This window comes from Neopelma chrysocephalum, unplaced genomic scaffold (genome assembly GCF_003984885.1).
Source record: "Neopelma chrysocephalum unplaced genomic scaffold, ASM398488v2 Primary Assembly neopelma1_108, whole genome shotgun sequence".
Lineage (NCBI taxonomy): Eukaryota > Metazoa > Chordata > Aves > Passeriformes > Pipridae > Neopelma > Neopelma chrysocephalum.
Genome location: NW_020897773.1, coordinates 3310191 through 3326481, shown reverse-complemented (window position 1 = coordinate 3326481; position 16291 = coordinate 3310191). Strand labels below are relative to the sequence as shown.

Sequence of the window (16291 nt, the reverse complement as noted above, 5' to 3'; positions counted from 1 at the left end):
TAATAGATGATTCAAAACTTTAGTATGGGCCATTACTGAGATTATTCTAGCCTGGCCATATGAGATGGTATGTGAACTGTTTGCCCCTGTATCACGGAGCTGCTGTGGCTCCCTCTCATGCCATGCAGGTGACACTTCAGTCAGGGTTCATCCCTAACCACATCTGGAGGAATGATATGGGTCTCTGTCTTCCTCTTGCAGATATATTCAGGATTTCCGATATTCAGAAATAGCAGTGTCAAGATCATGATGAACAAAACTAGGGAGAGGGTAGTTTATAAACGGAGATAGACCTGGGTTTCATCATTTTGTTATTTATTTCCCTAACAGATCACTGGGACTAACCATGCGAATTTGTATTCTGCTAAAGGGTTTATTTCAAAGAAAATATTCTCTAGTCTAGGTTGTTCTTCACAGACTCTCAGTTTTCAACCTTCTTACTTATTCTCTTTCAAGGATGCTGCTATTTCACATCAATAACTGACACCTTTATTTCAGAGCACAAAATAGAATTACACTCCAGCCCTGACAATATAATAAATCAGCAGGGATAAAATACATATTAGTGAAGTTCACATAGTTGGTTTGTCCCAGCTGACCTATAGATATAAAAGTATGATTAAAGTTTTTTTTTTGACTGTTTCTTCTCAATCGTGACACAAGATTTAGCTGTGACTCAAAGATTTGACCTTTGCTTCTCCTCTCTGCCTGCCTTGATTCTTTAGAATTATTGTTATTCCCTTGAAGACTTTCTACCAGTACAAAATTAACAGTCTGTTGTGACAAAATATTATCTATTTGGCAGAAGAATGAAACCAGCTAAAATTCAATCAGGTTGGACAATGTCATGGTGCACATCCTGAGTGAATCATTTCTACACAGCTTTTTTAATCAAAGAAATCTTAGCCATATAACCAAGAGTGGTGCTGGATAGTCACATGGCTGTCTACAATTAAAGTTTAGGCATATTGGTTGTTTTTTATGAATTACGGTTGAAAGGATCCCTGCCAGGGCACTTAATCTTTCAGATGGGTGACAGAAATAAAATCTCAAAGCCACAGGTTTATTTAGAGTATGAAAAAATTTATTAACCTTCCTGGAATTGTGTTTACCGAAGAAGTTCCTCGTGGTTCACCATATTGGTAAAAAACAAGCATAAATAAAGAAAGGTAGAAAAACGTGCACTGAATACTCCTGAGAAAAACAAACTGTGGTATTTATGATTTCTCTACTGGGGATGAGATTATAAAATGAAGGAAATGCACACAGTTTTACTGAATTCAGTGGGGCTATCTAGATTCATTGAAACTGAGTGTATGACCCAAACCAACTGTTTGAGAAGCAGCAATTATTGAAAAAATACTTGTTTTTCATGATGTATTAATAGGATATTTGTTGCTTTTAATGTTGTTTCTGTTATTTTCAATGCTACATATAAATTTTTTTAATGTAGTTGTAAAGTTACTTATGTGTCTACTACTTTCATCGTTACGAAACCTATTTGTTCTCCTTGAAACTAAATCTGGATAAGTTCCACACCATTTCCCCCTAGCCCTTCCATTTATATTATACACTAGAAGAATTTAAGCTAATGTAATAGTGTCAAATTGATATGCAGTTTTCCTCTGATGAGGAATGGGCTAATGTAATCAGCAATTATTTTTTTGTGTGACCTTTACAAATCAAATTGTTATTTCCTTGCTTTTCATTTAAATTTTGCTCCCAGTGGTGAAAGGCTGCTGCAGTTAGTATAAAACATAATTTATTGATAGAATCACATTATAATAGGGTGCAATATTCTCAAAAAACATACATACTGTATGTTTTAATGAAATAATTCAAAGAAATGTATAAGCTGGCCAAGACTAAATTTATGCTGTTAATTCACAGAGGAGTTTCCACAATTACCATAGAGATGTTCTGGAGCAGCTGCCACGTAGTAACAGTGGAGGCAGCAATAAACCTTGTCTAGGATAAATCCCATGTTATTAATGGAATTACAGTAGAGAGGTGCAAGAGCATTATGGATCCGGTCTGGTGACTGCAGAGGGTCCCTCTACCAAATACACCTGATTTACACCTGCTGGTTGAATAACAACATAGTTTAATGCCTTCCCAATATACACAGTTGTGAACAGTGTTTCACTTTGACATAACTGTTCCTCTGAGTTCTAGAGAGCATTTGTTCAGGAAAGGCATCCAGTGAGTGACAGTGTGTGAATGATGAGTGTGTTGATGAGTGAATGATGACGTCCATCTATGGGATTTTTTCCATTATGTTAGTGGATTCCTTATTCCCACAAACCTCTTCTGGACAACTTAGCCTTTTTCTTATAAATGCAATAGAAGAATCTCACCCACTCCACCAATTTTAATTTTTTTAAATATAGATTACCAAAAAAAAAAAAAGTACCCAACCGCAACTAAATCTTATGATTCATTTGTTTTAAGTTAAGGAAACCTTTTGGAAATAGGACATTCACTCAGTGACTCAACTGATAATGCCTCAATAAAAATTGTAGAAACATCTTATTGAAAAGCTAAATGTGTTAAAAGTAACTGCTGTCAGAGAAAATAAATTATTAACTCATTGGTTTAGGTGTACATATATATGTACATATTTTAATTGAAGATACAAATCCAGAACAGAAACATGGAGAATCATACCATTTATTTTTGTTCCTATGTTGGTCATATGACATTTCTTATGTTTTTACTTGTACTTCTCAAATTTCTACTTAGTCACAAAAAGATTTTTATAAGAGAAGGAACCCTGGATGAAGGGAAGTAATTTGAAAGATCACAACAGGGAAAAAAATTAAACTTTCTGTATTCTCACATCGTCACAGTAGTTGTGTTTGGAAGTGTTTTATTCTAAATTTTCAGTTTCTAGGAGAAATAGGGAAGGGAAAGTTTCAGTAAAATGTTACTTTACAGAAAATGTTTTTGAAAGTTGGGAATAGAGGAAAATGTACATATGAGAAAAATGTATATATTTTATATTTGCATATATACACATACACACACACATCCATGCACTTTTTAATACTGACATACATATAGAAGTTCACATAGCATATTTAGCCAGAGAAGTTGTGTAACCATCTTCTGTGGTCATCCAAAGAAGTTATGGATCCTCCAGCATTGGAAGGGTTCAAGGTCAGGTTGAATGGGCTTTGAGCAACCTGATCTAGTGAAAGATGTCTTTACCTATGTCAAGGGGATTGGACTAAATGGTCTTCAAACATCCCTTCCAACCCAAACCATTTTATGATTCTGTATTGGAAAGTGAATAGGAAAAAGCCATCCTCTCAAAAGAAAATAGGTCTGCTTCTGGCATAGTGAATTATGTCCATGCTAAACCAAATGAGGGCTGCATGAAACATGGCAAATAGCACTTCATGCCACTGCAGAATAAGAATCTGCATAAAACCACCATGGTTTTTGTCACAGAAGGTGTTTCTTTTGCAATTTTGGGGGCTATTACACTGCAAGCCTGTTATGACTTGTAATTGTCTGTCAAACTAGAACATTGATCTCCTGAATTTCTATAATATTTTCATTTGATAATTAGCAGTAGGATCCTTCTAGATCAAGAACATATCTTTCTGAACATTATGTGGGCTTACTGCATCGTGTGCTTACATTTCCACTGCAGATACAGGACTTGATTCATTGGTTGATTTGGTGGGTTTTGAAGTCAAAGACAATAATAATAAGATTGACTTTGGATTTGGACATGAATTATGAATGACTGTTTTTTACTCGTTTGGCTCTTCTTACCTCTCAGATTCTTTACTAATATGAACCAATACAATGAAAGAAAAAGGTATTGTTGGTCTAAAACTCTACTAATAGCCTATACATTGAAGGAAGTCTTTAGGTTTGCCATTCTCCTAGACAAGATTTTCTGAGGGATCATACATCGAAAGAAAAAACTATAATTACAAATAAATATTTAAATAATTTTGCTAATTATTCCTCATCTGCTATTTATCTGACCGTACCAGCATTATTTTATCTCACTGTTTTAGTTAAAGAAATCAAAGATCTCTGCACAGACTGAAAATAGATATAGTTTGCCAATATGACAAGTTTGCCCTTTGCATTGCCGAGTTCTGGTTAGTTCTTAATTTATGAAACCTCACTACAGATGGCTTCTTGCTAAATTTTCAAGCACATGCATGTTTCAGAACCAGGCTTCCTTTCAGAAGTCACTTTTGTCAAAGCCTTGGTGTTCCTTCAAGACATTGTGAATGAGTCCTAAGAGAACGTATAAACTGTGAATACACTGCTCTGTTCTGTACCATATATTTGAATCTCCGGTTTTTATTTAAATGAAGCAAAGAAGTATGTATTTTTTTTTCTGCTTAGGAATAAGTACAGCAGGACTATTACTAGACAGCAGAAGTAAGTGTGCCTTAGATGGTGATTAACAGTTTTGTTCTTCTTCTTCTTTAAATGACTAACCTGGAGTGAGAGGTTGGATGTCTTTTGAAAACTTAAACCTGTTTCACCTGAACATGTTTAACTAGTTAATAAGAAACATCAAAAAAGACAAAACCCTGAGGTCAACTATCATTTTTTTGTAAAGCCATTCGATGATGTTTAAATTTGTTTTTTTGGGTCTGTCTATAACATAAGTTTAATAACCTAGCTCAAATGCAGATTTCTAATTTTCAATTAACATAGGAATAATTTTGTTTGCTAAAATAAAATAAATGAATGAATGAAAAGTCTGAAACATGAAATGTTCTAGGTAGCACTTTTTAAAATTCCAAATTTCAAAAAATCATGTGGCAACTGTATAGCTCAAGATTTAAGTATTAACTTTTAACCTTTGACCTTACAGATTTTAACCAATGAAATGTCTCTTTAAACTTTAAAGGAAACAATGATAACGAGCGCCTGGCGATTGCTAGACAGCGAATTCCATATCGACTTGGTCGAGTAGTTGATGAATGGCTACTCGACAAAGGTAAAAAACATTGATTAAAACTTCAAATAAAAAAATAATTTGAACATAACCAAGTAGTACTTCATTGTAACACTAATAAACATAAAAAATAAATTTCAGTAAAACTAAATTAAAACAAATTTTAAAAAGTAAAATATAGAGTAATATTTGCATACCTTGTATAATAATTTCTATACATTTCTAGAAGTACCAGCTGTTTAATAATCTTACACTGTTAACTACAGGTTAAAGGGACTGTTAAATATAATCCACTAACTCAATCTATGAAGGTACTCATAGCAAACATTAACCAAAAATTATAAATCATTCATAGATTATATTACATGTTCCAGCATCTAAATTATTAACTAAAAATATGTGTAGTTATGATCTTCATTATGGTCCTGAAAAAAAATTTGTTTAAACTGTAGGTATCTTAAATAGTGGGCAATATGAATTGCCAATCAAAATGAAGTCCCTTTAACGTTTGCAACTTTCTAAGGGGATTTTGGAACAAACACTAATTAAAACAGAACTTAAAGTTGTGTGCATGCTTTTTGTGAGCAGAAACCAATCTGCTAAAGTGACTATTCTATTTACTAAGAGTGGTACTGTTGCTGAGGATTTCTCTGTTTAATGGAAATGTGCCATGATTTCTCCATCGGTATGTGTATCATTTCTGAAGCCGCTTTTACATCTAAAATCTTTTATTTTAATTGATAGCCTTGCTGAAAGCCAATCAGACATCTATTTTTGAATCTGCCTCTGAGATACTCAGTGAACCATGTGTTTCTTTTCAGTGTGTATGTTGAAGGAAAATAAACATTTAAATATGAAAAGGAAACAATTAAAAATGTAAATATTCACTTATATAGAGATGTGACAGATTACTACATAAATTCCTTAAAATTTACTTGACCTAATGACTTGTTGGCATATATATAAACTTTGTCTGTGTGTATATACATATTTGTATATGTCTATACATACATAAACTCACATGTACATAAAGCTATAGGCTCTATGCTGCATTGCGTGGGAAAAAAAAAACAAACAAAAACTTTTAAATGTTGGCAGACTTGAAGAAAAAGTTATCTTAAGGAATTAGAAACCTGGCATTCTTGAGACGCACCAAAAGGTTAACACTGCTTTCAGGGAGAGGGGTATCACATGTAGTGCTAAACACCTTTGCAAGTATATTTGATTGGCCTTTTAGCAAAAAACATGTAAATCCCAAAAAGTTGTAAATTAACAAACACAAAAATGCTTTCAAAATTTATGCATTTCATGGACACCTCATTAAAAAGCAATGAATTATGAGTCAAATCCTTTTCTTATAGTTTATTGCTCTCATTTTTCACCCCATGACAATCTGTTATCACTCGTGTAGAGTATAGTGTTCACAGTCAACATATTTGCATGTATATAATATTATCTTCACAGGGCGTCAGCTCACAATCTTCAATAGCCAAGCAACCATAAAAATTGGAGGCAAGGAACGTGGCCACCCTTTCCAAGGCCAGCTCTCTGGTCTTTACTACAATGGCTTGAAAGTTCTGAATATGGCAGCAGAAAATGATGCCAACATCGTGATAGAAGGAAATGTGAGACTTGTTGGTGAAGTGCCTTCCTCTATGACAACCGAGTCCACAGCCACAGCGATGCAGTCTGAGATGTCCACGTCAGTCATGGAAACAACCACCACTTTGGCCACGAGCACTGCTAGAAGAGGAAAGGCCCCGACAAAAGAACCGATTGGTCAGGTTAGTCCACTTCCTCACCTTTTGCGAATATGTTCCCATCTTGGGGAATGTGGCTTCCTATATCACTGTCATGCTGCAGATGAAATTGTTCCTGTTGAAGAAATGCATTAATTACAATTAAAAGTTCTGTACCATACATGGCTCATGGATGTGATGTTGATCAGCATTTAGAGGGAAAGTAAAGACTTTGCTGTTCTTCTAAATTAGGCAAACTTACCAGTTCAGATTGTTCTTGTGCTGAGTTTTATTGCCCTGTCATCCATCTTCATAGTGCTGCATATTTTTAAATATTCTTTCTTCCTCTGATGGCTTACATCGATTACTTTCAGTGTAGGAATGCAGGATGTCTGGAATTAGAGATAATGAAATGGAGTGATGACTTTATCCATGAGATAGAGAAAAGAGACCCAGTTTTAAGAGAGAACAGGAAGGAGGTGTGAAGACAAAAAGTTGTAAGAAGCTGGAAAAGAGGGAATTAGCACTTTCTTTAAGTCCCACGATTGATCATCTTCTCTGGCAGAATTCCTTAAAAGAAGCAGTGGCAGCAGAGGGAATTAAGAGCTCTCTGCACCATGGGAGACTCAGGCTCCAAGTCAGAGACTGTTCATTACTGTTTGTTGAGGTCATTTGCATCTCATGAATGTAGTGATACATTTAGTTGCTTTCAGGTTTTGTCAGGATCTCTGTATAATATGTGGGGGAATTTAATTATTGGGAAAAGGAGGGGGAAAAACAGGTGAGTGAATTAAGTACCTTCATCTTGGGGATACCCTGAGTAAAAGCATTGTGCTTTAAAAACCTAAAACTTATCAAGACATTTCTGTGGTGGAGAATATTTTTTTACATTTATTCTGTCTTCAAAAGAAAAAAAACAAAAAACAAACCACAAAAAAAATCCACAAAAACCCAAACCAAAACAAAAGGAACAATTCTAAAAGCTTTTCTTATGTTCATTTGGTTCACATGCTTGCTTGTGTGCCCACTGTGCCATCAAGCCATGACAGCTACACTCCTGAGATCCAGAAGTAGGACAAGGAACAGAGAAAGCATCATGAGCAGGAGCATGATGTGATGAATGAGGTTAATTTTCTCAAGAATGGAGGAGAACATGCTGATTAGACTCATAGGCTGAGGTCAAGTTGCTTGTTTTCTGCGTAAAAACTCAAACCGGAGGTTGAATTTGATCAGGGCATCAAACTTGGCACTTCAGCTTTTCTGTCTGTAGTACCTTTTTATGCTTTATACTATAGACCAAAAACTACAGTTAAATAAAAGTAAAAATTTTTATTTAACAAACTGAAACAGTATATTTAAGTTAAAAGTGAGCCTTTAAAAAAATCACTTTGACTTGCAGGTTGCAGGTTTTTTAATGATTACTGTAATAAGCTGCAGTGTTTTTATTAAATAGGAAATAAATTTTCTTTGTTATTAATTCTGTTTTAAATAGTATATCACACTGTATTAGCCAACTAGTTTGATTTCAGTATTTTGTAGCAGAAAAATCTAAGACTTCATCAAATTTACCAAGAGGAAGATCTGCATGTGAAAGTGCAAGGACACCCTCGCAGTGTGGAAGAATTTGGGCTAAATTAATGTTACTAAATTAAAATTAAACTAAGTTAAACTGTTCTATCAGTTCATAGCACACTTTTGTGTGCTCTTTTTTACCTGAGAGCCACTCTCTCAGGTAAATTCCTGGCACAATTTGACAGGTAGAATGTCACAGGGACCATTCCCAGTTGGCACCTTGCACAATTTGTAGGCAGTGGGAGTTTACTGGTATAGTTGCTTTGCCAGTTGGCCTCAATTTCTGGGAATATTCCCCAGTATGATTTATGCACTATTTGCATGTTTGGCACTAAGATTTTTCTTTTTGAGGTGTTCCAGTGGCTTATTTTTGGAAGAAAATTTTCTTAAGCTAACAACTACGGTGAGGTGTAAATTTTTCTGAAGAGGAGAAACAGACAGTTAGGCAAAATGATCTTCCAAAGATGTATTGTTTCTAGACTGTGGTACCTAAAATAAGATGAGGCCCTTATCAACTCTATCAGAGCATCTAAGTTTTTTAGAGCACCTTGCTGCCACTGGAGCTGAGTGACCTCAACGCAGCTGTGCCATTTGCTCCTCCCTTTCTGGCTGTAGTAGCTATACCAAGATACCATGAGCATTTACTCTTTGATATTCCACCATCATGAGCTTCCAGCAGGCTCCAGGAGCATCCAGAGCTGCACAGCAACTCACCAAAACATGTTCTAAAGGTGAAGGTTTTGATCAGCCTTTCCCACCTGTTAGCCTGGTGGCACAAGTCCCTCATGTAGCCCATGGGAAACTCTGTGAGCCTGAAATCAACATTTCTGAGGAAAGCATTTGATAGTAACATCACTACAGCCCATGGCATCCTGAGTATATAACTGAGCCCTTCTTGACTTCAGCTATGCCTCAATGTCCTGCCTGGTAGAATCTCTGTTGTCATTATGACTATACAAATAATTAGTCAGGGACTGTACTGGAACACAGTTTGCAGTCAGGCCTATGATTTGATTTAAGGAGATTGATAACAGCCCAAAGTCAGAGCTGAATTTTGTCTGCAAAACTATTCATGCTACAAAGACCTAGGAAGCTCCTGACTCAAATTAAGGACATAATTTTTTCTCTTCATTAATGCCTGAGTTCTTATTCTACCTGCATGTAATAATTTCTGAGCTAGTGACCCATAGGACTCCCACGGGTCTGTCCTGCAGGGTGCTGAGTAATGACTTTCCATCTTGGTGTCACTGGAGATGAAGGCACTTACCATCTCATGAAAAATCTACTTCTAATTTCTTCATTCCCTTTCATTTTTGTCCTTTACTTTCCCCCCCCGATTTTTACTTATATATAACCTCTACAAGAGTGTCAACTACATTGACATACCGTAACCTCTGCAGGAGTGCCAATTACATTGACATACTGTAATGCACAAGAAGAAAAGTTACATTTCTAGCATTAATTAGGTTACTGAAGAAAATATGCAGCTGAACAGCAATTGCTAATAAAAAACCCTTACATTACTGCAAACCAGTGCAGGTTTGAAATAGAATATAAGCATATGATCTAATCAGTCGGAGATTGTTTGCTCCATTTGATGAGGTATTGAATTCAATTAATATTACAATAGTTAAAGAAGATCATTGAAGTCTTTATTTATAGGAAATGTTCTTTTAAAAAACCTACAATGTGTAATTGACAGAGTGCATGCTTCTTCACAGATATCTAACAATTGCAATATATGATACAACATATACATGGGACTTCCAGAAAGTGTGTTGAATGCTGTTGTGCATGATTTTAGACAAATGAGGTCTTAATGCTTCTAAGAAAAAAAAGCTTTTTGTTAGTGACTCTGCTCTAAATGAAAGATTTCCCTCCTTGGACACTGTGTCATATTTTAACACTGAATATTTTGGTGATTACAGACAATTATAGCATTTGGAAATGCAAATTTTTCAAAGGGGAGAAAGGTATTCAAAGCTTATTGAATGTCGATGGTAGGTGAATGCCTCATTTTCCTTAGTGCCTTAAAATCCTCCCCTTTACTCCACCTTTGATTATAATGGCATCTCTAGCTGTCAGTCTTCAAGCAAAGCACTGTGTAAACACATAGGAGGTGAAAGTCCCTGCCTCTAGCATCTTACAGGATAAACAAAAGGTATCAGGGAGGGGAAAAAAAAGAAGAGGAAATCAGGAGGTGAGAGGAAGAGGGAAATAAAGAAAGCACTGTGTTGTTTCAGTGTTAAAAAGCAACATGTGGATTTGCACCTATTGTAGGAGGGAAAGTTTACTGCCTGTGCTTTTTTTATCCAGGCTCTCCAGATAGCAGCCCCCCAGCTACAGCTGTCCTGTAGGATCACCACATGGCTTACAGTAGAGTCTGGAGCAGGCAATTTAAGGACTGGGCTGCCTGGTCAGGCAGTTGGTGCAAATTGGCACCAATTGGATGGTCAGTGAGAGGTTTTCTCTGCTTCATGTCTCACTTTGGCACTTGAGGGAAGCCATGGCCACTGGCACGGGAACAGAGGATTGCAGGAAAGGTCCTTTGTTTCCCCCACACTGTATGGAAGGAGGCTCAAAATTTTACATACCTTTATGAGCATGAAAAGAAATCCCCAAACTTAAGTGTTGCAAGAACAGAACTTCTGTTAAGTGAAATATGCAGCTATGTGCTGCTAACTTCTGGTGAGCCATAAGTATGCACTGGAGCTCAGAAGTCATGAATTTGGTCTAAGAATATCACCCTTTTTATTCAGCAAAATTATACCGTTAAGTTCTTCCTTCTTTTTCTCTTTTGTTTTTAATGCTTTTTAAAAGTCTCATTTGCAAGTTTTTCTATTCAGTCATGAAGGTGATAAACATCTTTTAAAACTGAAAATAAAGATTCACAATTGTAGAACTCCAGGAGCTGGAATGTTAAGCAAAACATCGAGTACTGCAAGGCTTGCAATAAAAATTGCAAGAGTTGGCAGAAGTCTGAAAGGCTTCAAAAGGACTTAGAGAATGGGTTTTGCTTGAATTAGGAAAGCCCAATCAGGCCTTTAGTATCTTTTTGGCACGGCTTTGTGAATCTGTATTAACTGGAAATCATAAATGAAGTGATAGTAAATCAAGAATAATATGCTCGTTTCTCATCCCTTTCTAAGGATTTGATTATGACAGCCCATCCACAGAGCACCCTCTGCTCTCATGCATTGGAAACAGTTTCTGAAAATTGTGTGCTAAATAGCTTTTTTATTTTCCATGAGGGATTCTGGCAATCCTCTTTGTTCTCATCAGAGTGAGTTCTTATCAATAACACTAAGCCACTTAACCAGCAATTGCAATATACTGTGAGATGATTACATGTTTTGGAACAATAGGCACTGATTTTTGGTCAAGCAGAATTAAATCAATGAACTGAAATTTGGTCAGTTGCCTTAGAGGGCATACATCAGGTGAAGGTTATGTTTCTTTACACATATTGAAGCAGCGTATTTAAATGGTATTCATTGTTGCAGGGACAATGACAGGCTTGGCTCAGCATCTTCACCTGCCAAATAAAAACAAGCATTTGAGAAAACAGGGGTGTTTTCCATGAAAAGAGTTCCGTTTTAAGAATGGTAGTTGAATACATGACCTCCACACAGGATAGCAAATGGGAGCATATTTTATGGAGACATACCGATCACTAAATCAGTGCAGTTAATACTAATAGGAGGATGAATATTTTCCACCCATTTTGGATTAAAATTATGTACTGTATGGTTTGCAATGTCCTGTTTCTGTGCACAGGCATTGTGTTCTTTCCATGGATCCACACTGCTTCACCTTCTTTCTCTGGACAGTCACACAAACTAGACCAGAGTTCATTAGCCCCAGTAGTCAATGCTCTTCCCCAGGGGTCTGGTAAATCAGAAGTATTTGATGCAACAGATCCTCACTAGTGTAAAGTGAATATCATAGCTTCCAGCATCACAGTGCTCAGCACCCTTATGTGTTCATTAGGTGACAGATCCTGGGAAATTCGAGTGTTAAGGACAAATCTCACTTGCAGTAGGATCTCTGTGCAACTATGGTAGTTGTGAAGTGCTCATGTTTCAATTGCAGATTGACAGAAATGCATGAGGTCCATGCCCTTTTTCTTTGTTTTTGTTTAAAATAGCACATTAACCATTTTTATTTTCTTGTAGTGCTTTTTGATAATTTGTTTAATTATTTTAAAACATAATTGTCAACATAACTGACACTCAAGTTCTCTACAAAATTGGCAACAGGATACAGCGAACATTAAAATTCTCAATCTTTGTTTTAATATTTACTACCTGATCACATCTGACTTTTCCGTTCTCCTGCAAAATATTTGCATATTGAATATTGGCTCTTCAGCTGGAGTGCTGAAGTTGTATAAATAGGGTGGCTTTAGAAAAGCAGCATTCAACGCACTTGCCTGTTGGATTGGCTCATTGGTTTGTTGTTTTCAAGTATGACTTATGTGATCTCATGGTTGTCTGTCTGTCCCTTTCAATAAATATTGAATCCCCTGACCAAGTCAGCCAAATCTCTTTTTGGCACAAAGATTTCAAGGACATTAGGCTCCCAGAGAAGCCAAATTGTGTCAGTTCTGGTGCCTGTCCTGTTCTCCTGTTGCATATTATGGAGCCAGGTTTCCCCCTGGTTTGTGTTTAAAAAGCAAAGATTAAAAAGAAAAACAAAGCGTATGTGTGCTTAGAATGAGGTTTCCAAAAGTTTCTCAGACTCATTAATGCTTCCATATTATGTCAATGGTTTTGAAAATCTAATCCTAGGACACTCATATGTATAAGGACTGCAACACTGCCCTTAATGTGTAAGTTAGCTCTTTAAGAAATATAGGCTTTTGTGCGTGTAGCCTTGCCATTGAGCTCCGAAATAATAGCGATTGTCATTAGCTCTGTAGTCTACAGAGAATTTCACCTCTGTAACCAGAGCTTTGTGCCAAGCTCAGAGGATTAGACCTGCTGTTAATATTTGTTGTTAGCGTTTGTTGGAGAGGAGAGGTTCGTACAGGCACTTCGCAGCACACTGGACCACCAAAGGCAAATCTTAACCAGTTGCTTGGAAAACTACAGGCACAAAAACAACTGGACCCGATCAGCAATGCTACTTCAGTTCTACTGCACTATACAGTCCAGAGAAGACTGGCTTCTGCTTTGTCTTTGGCTCTACTGTGGATTAGCTTCAAGAGGCACCAGCCCCTCAAAAATGAAGCCAAACCATGCAACTTCCATTAAGCCAGTGGGATATGTATAAAACCTTGAGCACTGCTTTGAAACCATCCCCTACAGTGTGTATGCACAGGGAAAAAAATGCTCATAAATGAAATTACAGCAGTGATAATATCCAAAGATTGGCCAGACACTTGCATAAATTATTGATTAATTAGTTGCAAATAAGAGTTTCTGTTTACATTCCAATTTTTGAAAAAAGGATCTGAAGCCACTTGTCGCTTCGATTTTGTTGTTCTTTCATGTTTAATTGACCGTGCTCTTTTATTACAGTTTGATTTATTATGTGGGGTTTTTTTAATCCAGCTTAGTTTTATCCAGTCTCAGATTCTGACACATTACCGTATTTAAATATGGTGAACTTCAGCTTTCAAGTAGAGCAAACATCATCTTGGTACCAACGCTTTTTCATAGCATGCTGCCTTTCTTTATTCCTAGTAAGTTGCTCATGACGTGTTAGGACTGTAATATTTCTAAAACATCCCTTTGCATAACATGGGACATGGTATCTAACGGTTGCTGAGCAAAGTTAGACAGTGATTTGTTGTTTGAGAAATATTTCCCTCTTGTTCACATCTCTTTTTTTCCAACCTCTTTCTTAAGAACAGTCCTCTCATACGAAGCAGTGCTTGGTTTTCTCTCATACTTTCTATCTGTCCGCTGTTCCTCCTCAGTGCCTGTCAAGCACACTAAACAAACATCATTACATCGGGATTATAGGGAAATGGGATTGTTTCACCCAGGTGGAACAAGAGGCTCTTGCAGATGTGGTGACCCATAACCATGCAGTCACATAGCTGTAATGCACTTTTCTGCGTTTGGGATGACTGAAAAGGGCTGGGTGTTACAGTCACTACTGATTCTCAGTAGCCTTGCAGGATAGAAATCCTTGTATTGTGTCTGAGAGTTGCTGGTTTCCCGTGAAAAGAAAGCGATAGTCGTTCAGTCCCCTTATCACTCCCTGGAGCCCTGGTAAGCCTGAAGATCTTGTTCACTTTTTCCTTTGGTGAATTTCTGTGACTGAAGTACTATGTGTTTTACAAACTTGGCTCACATGATTTCCTTTCAGAATGCACGAATTAATACTTTCTATTTCTTTTGTGTATGATTCCTCAAAGCTGAGGGAAAGAAAAGCAAATTGACTTGGAGTGTGACTTTCCTCTCCCAGCAGGGAGAGCCCAAAGCAGGCACCCAGCTCTGATACAGCACAGCTTCAATGTGCTGCTACACTTGCAGCCCCCCCAGCGTACTGCAGCAGTGTACCAGTCCTGCTGCTCCAGCCAACCATGATTGCAAGAGTTTCCATGGCACATGGAGCGGGTGGGAAATGAATTTTCCTTCCTTATGTAATTAATCAGATTAATTGCTGCAGGTTGCGGTGTTCAACCTGCTTTTATGTATGACTGGCAAGGACCCGTCTACAACAGTCAACAGACTGATGTTTTGTTGAACACCAAGCATATATCAGAACTCTTCAAAATTAAGGTGATAAACCGTGTTACGTACTGGAGGTTTCCTCTAAGCATGATGCTGACAGTAATGTTGTGAAGCCTTTCTTCTCACTTACTGTTATTAAGACCAAAGCTTCATTCACAGGCATGCCTGCTTCATAGACTGCAGATCATTTTCTTTAATCAAAAATTCTCGGGACTATTTTCAGTTAATAAATTAGTATGGAAGGTTTCTTAAAACCTTTATTTTTTTCCCTGTGGGTAGTACCAACATCCCATGTCTGTCTTGAATAAATCAATAATTATTTTATGATTTATTGATTTATTTTATTTTAATCTGTTGGCTAAATTTGTCTTTATTTGTTTTCATTTAGTATTCAGCAGTTGATCTGAACAGCTGACACTTATGTTTTGTTTATGCACTAGCATTACTTCAGAGTTAGATACTTTCTAGTAGTTATGTCTCCGTGCTCTTTATTTAGAAGATCTGCAGTTCTGTTACAAATAATTTTGCATCCAGGCAGTGTATTACATCTTTGCATGTTTTTTTCTTTCTCTTAATGACTCTGTTGAAATGTCTCTTTTTTGCACATACACACACACACACACACACACACACACACACACACACACACACTTATAAAAGCCAGATGAAGTTATTAGATTGGAATTTTTTCAGTGTGAAGGCAAACAGTAAAGTCTCCAAAGGGGCTTAAGGAAGAAACCCGGGAGACTTGCCAGTTTCTCCAAAGAAGGGGCGTGCAGGGGCATCTGCATTAAGGAAGTAAAGAACTGAAGCTGTTCCATGAATCTAACTACACCACTTTCTCCTAGAAGTGCATAGAAACATGGAATGAGAAATAGGAACCATTTCCTTAAAATCCACTCCAGAGGATGGAATTTTGACCAATTAAACAGAAATCAAAGACATGGGTTTGTATTTTGACCTAGGGGAAACGATACCATCTTCCTCCAGTTCATCTCCACTAATAAATGAGTACTTTCCTGCCGTGAGATGATGATGGGATGAAGATGAAATCCATTAATGGCTTTGATGTATTCAGATACATCATTAAGGACTGGGTCTGTATCTAGAAACACAGTGGTGGAAGTACCAGGTTTTAGGAGAACACACAGCAGGTCAATTAGAAGTAGTTCTGGCAAGAGAAGAAATTATGTGGGAGGAAGCCCAGATGAAGAGATTGCAATGGTGCTGGACACACCCTCAGATCCTGGAAGAAAGAGGCTCACATGGGTAACAAAACTTTTGAAGGTATAATGTGCTGTATGATTTTGCAACATCTTTAAACCTAACCAGGTATTAAATGTTTGGGATTTTGTGGG

General features: G+C 36.9%; 1 protein-coding gene across 38 annotated transcripts in view; it reads left to right on the top strand.

The window, feature by feature from the left end:
- NRXN1 (neurexin 1) overlaps positions 1-16291 on the top strand; it is a 713001-nt gene that overhangs the window by 609481 nt on the left and 87229 nt on the right. For 14 of the 38 annotated variants that reach the window (XM_027696610.1, XM_027696590.1, XM_027696589.1 and 11 more), the window contains 2 exons: positions 4889-4978; positions 6401-6720. In XM_027696610.1, the coding sequence (XP_027552411.1) occupies positions 4889-4978; positions 6401-6720 (410 nt within the window). Of the gene's footprint in view, positions 1-4374; positions 4411-4888; positions 4979-6400; positions 6721-16291 lie in introns of all 38 variants that reach the window. The other 24 variants (XM_027696600.1, XM_027696599.1, XM_027696611.1 and 21 more) reach the window with 2 other exon arrangements.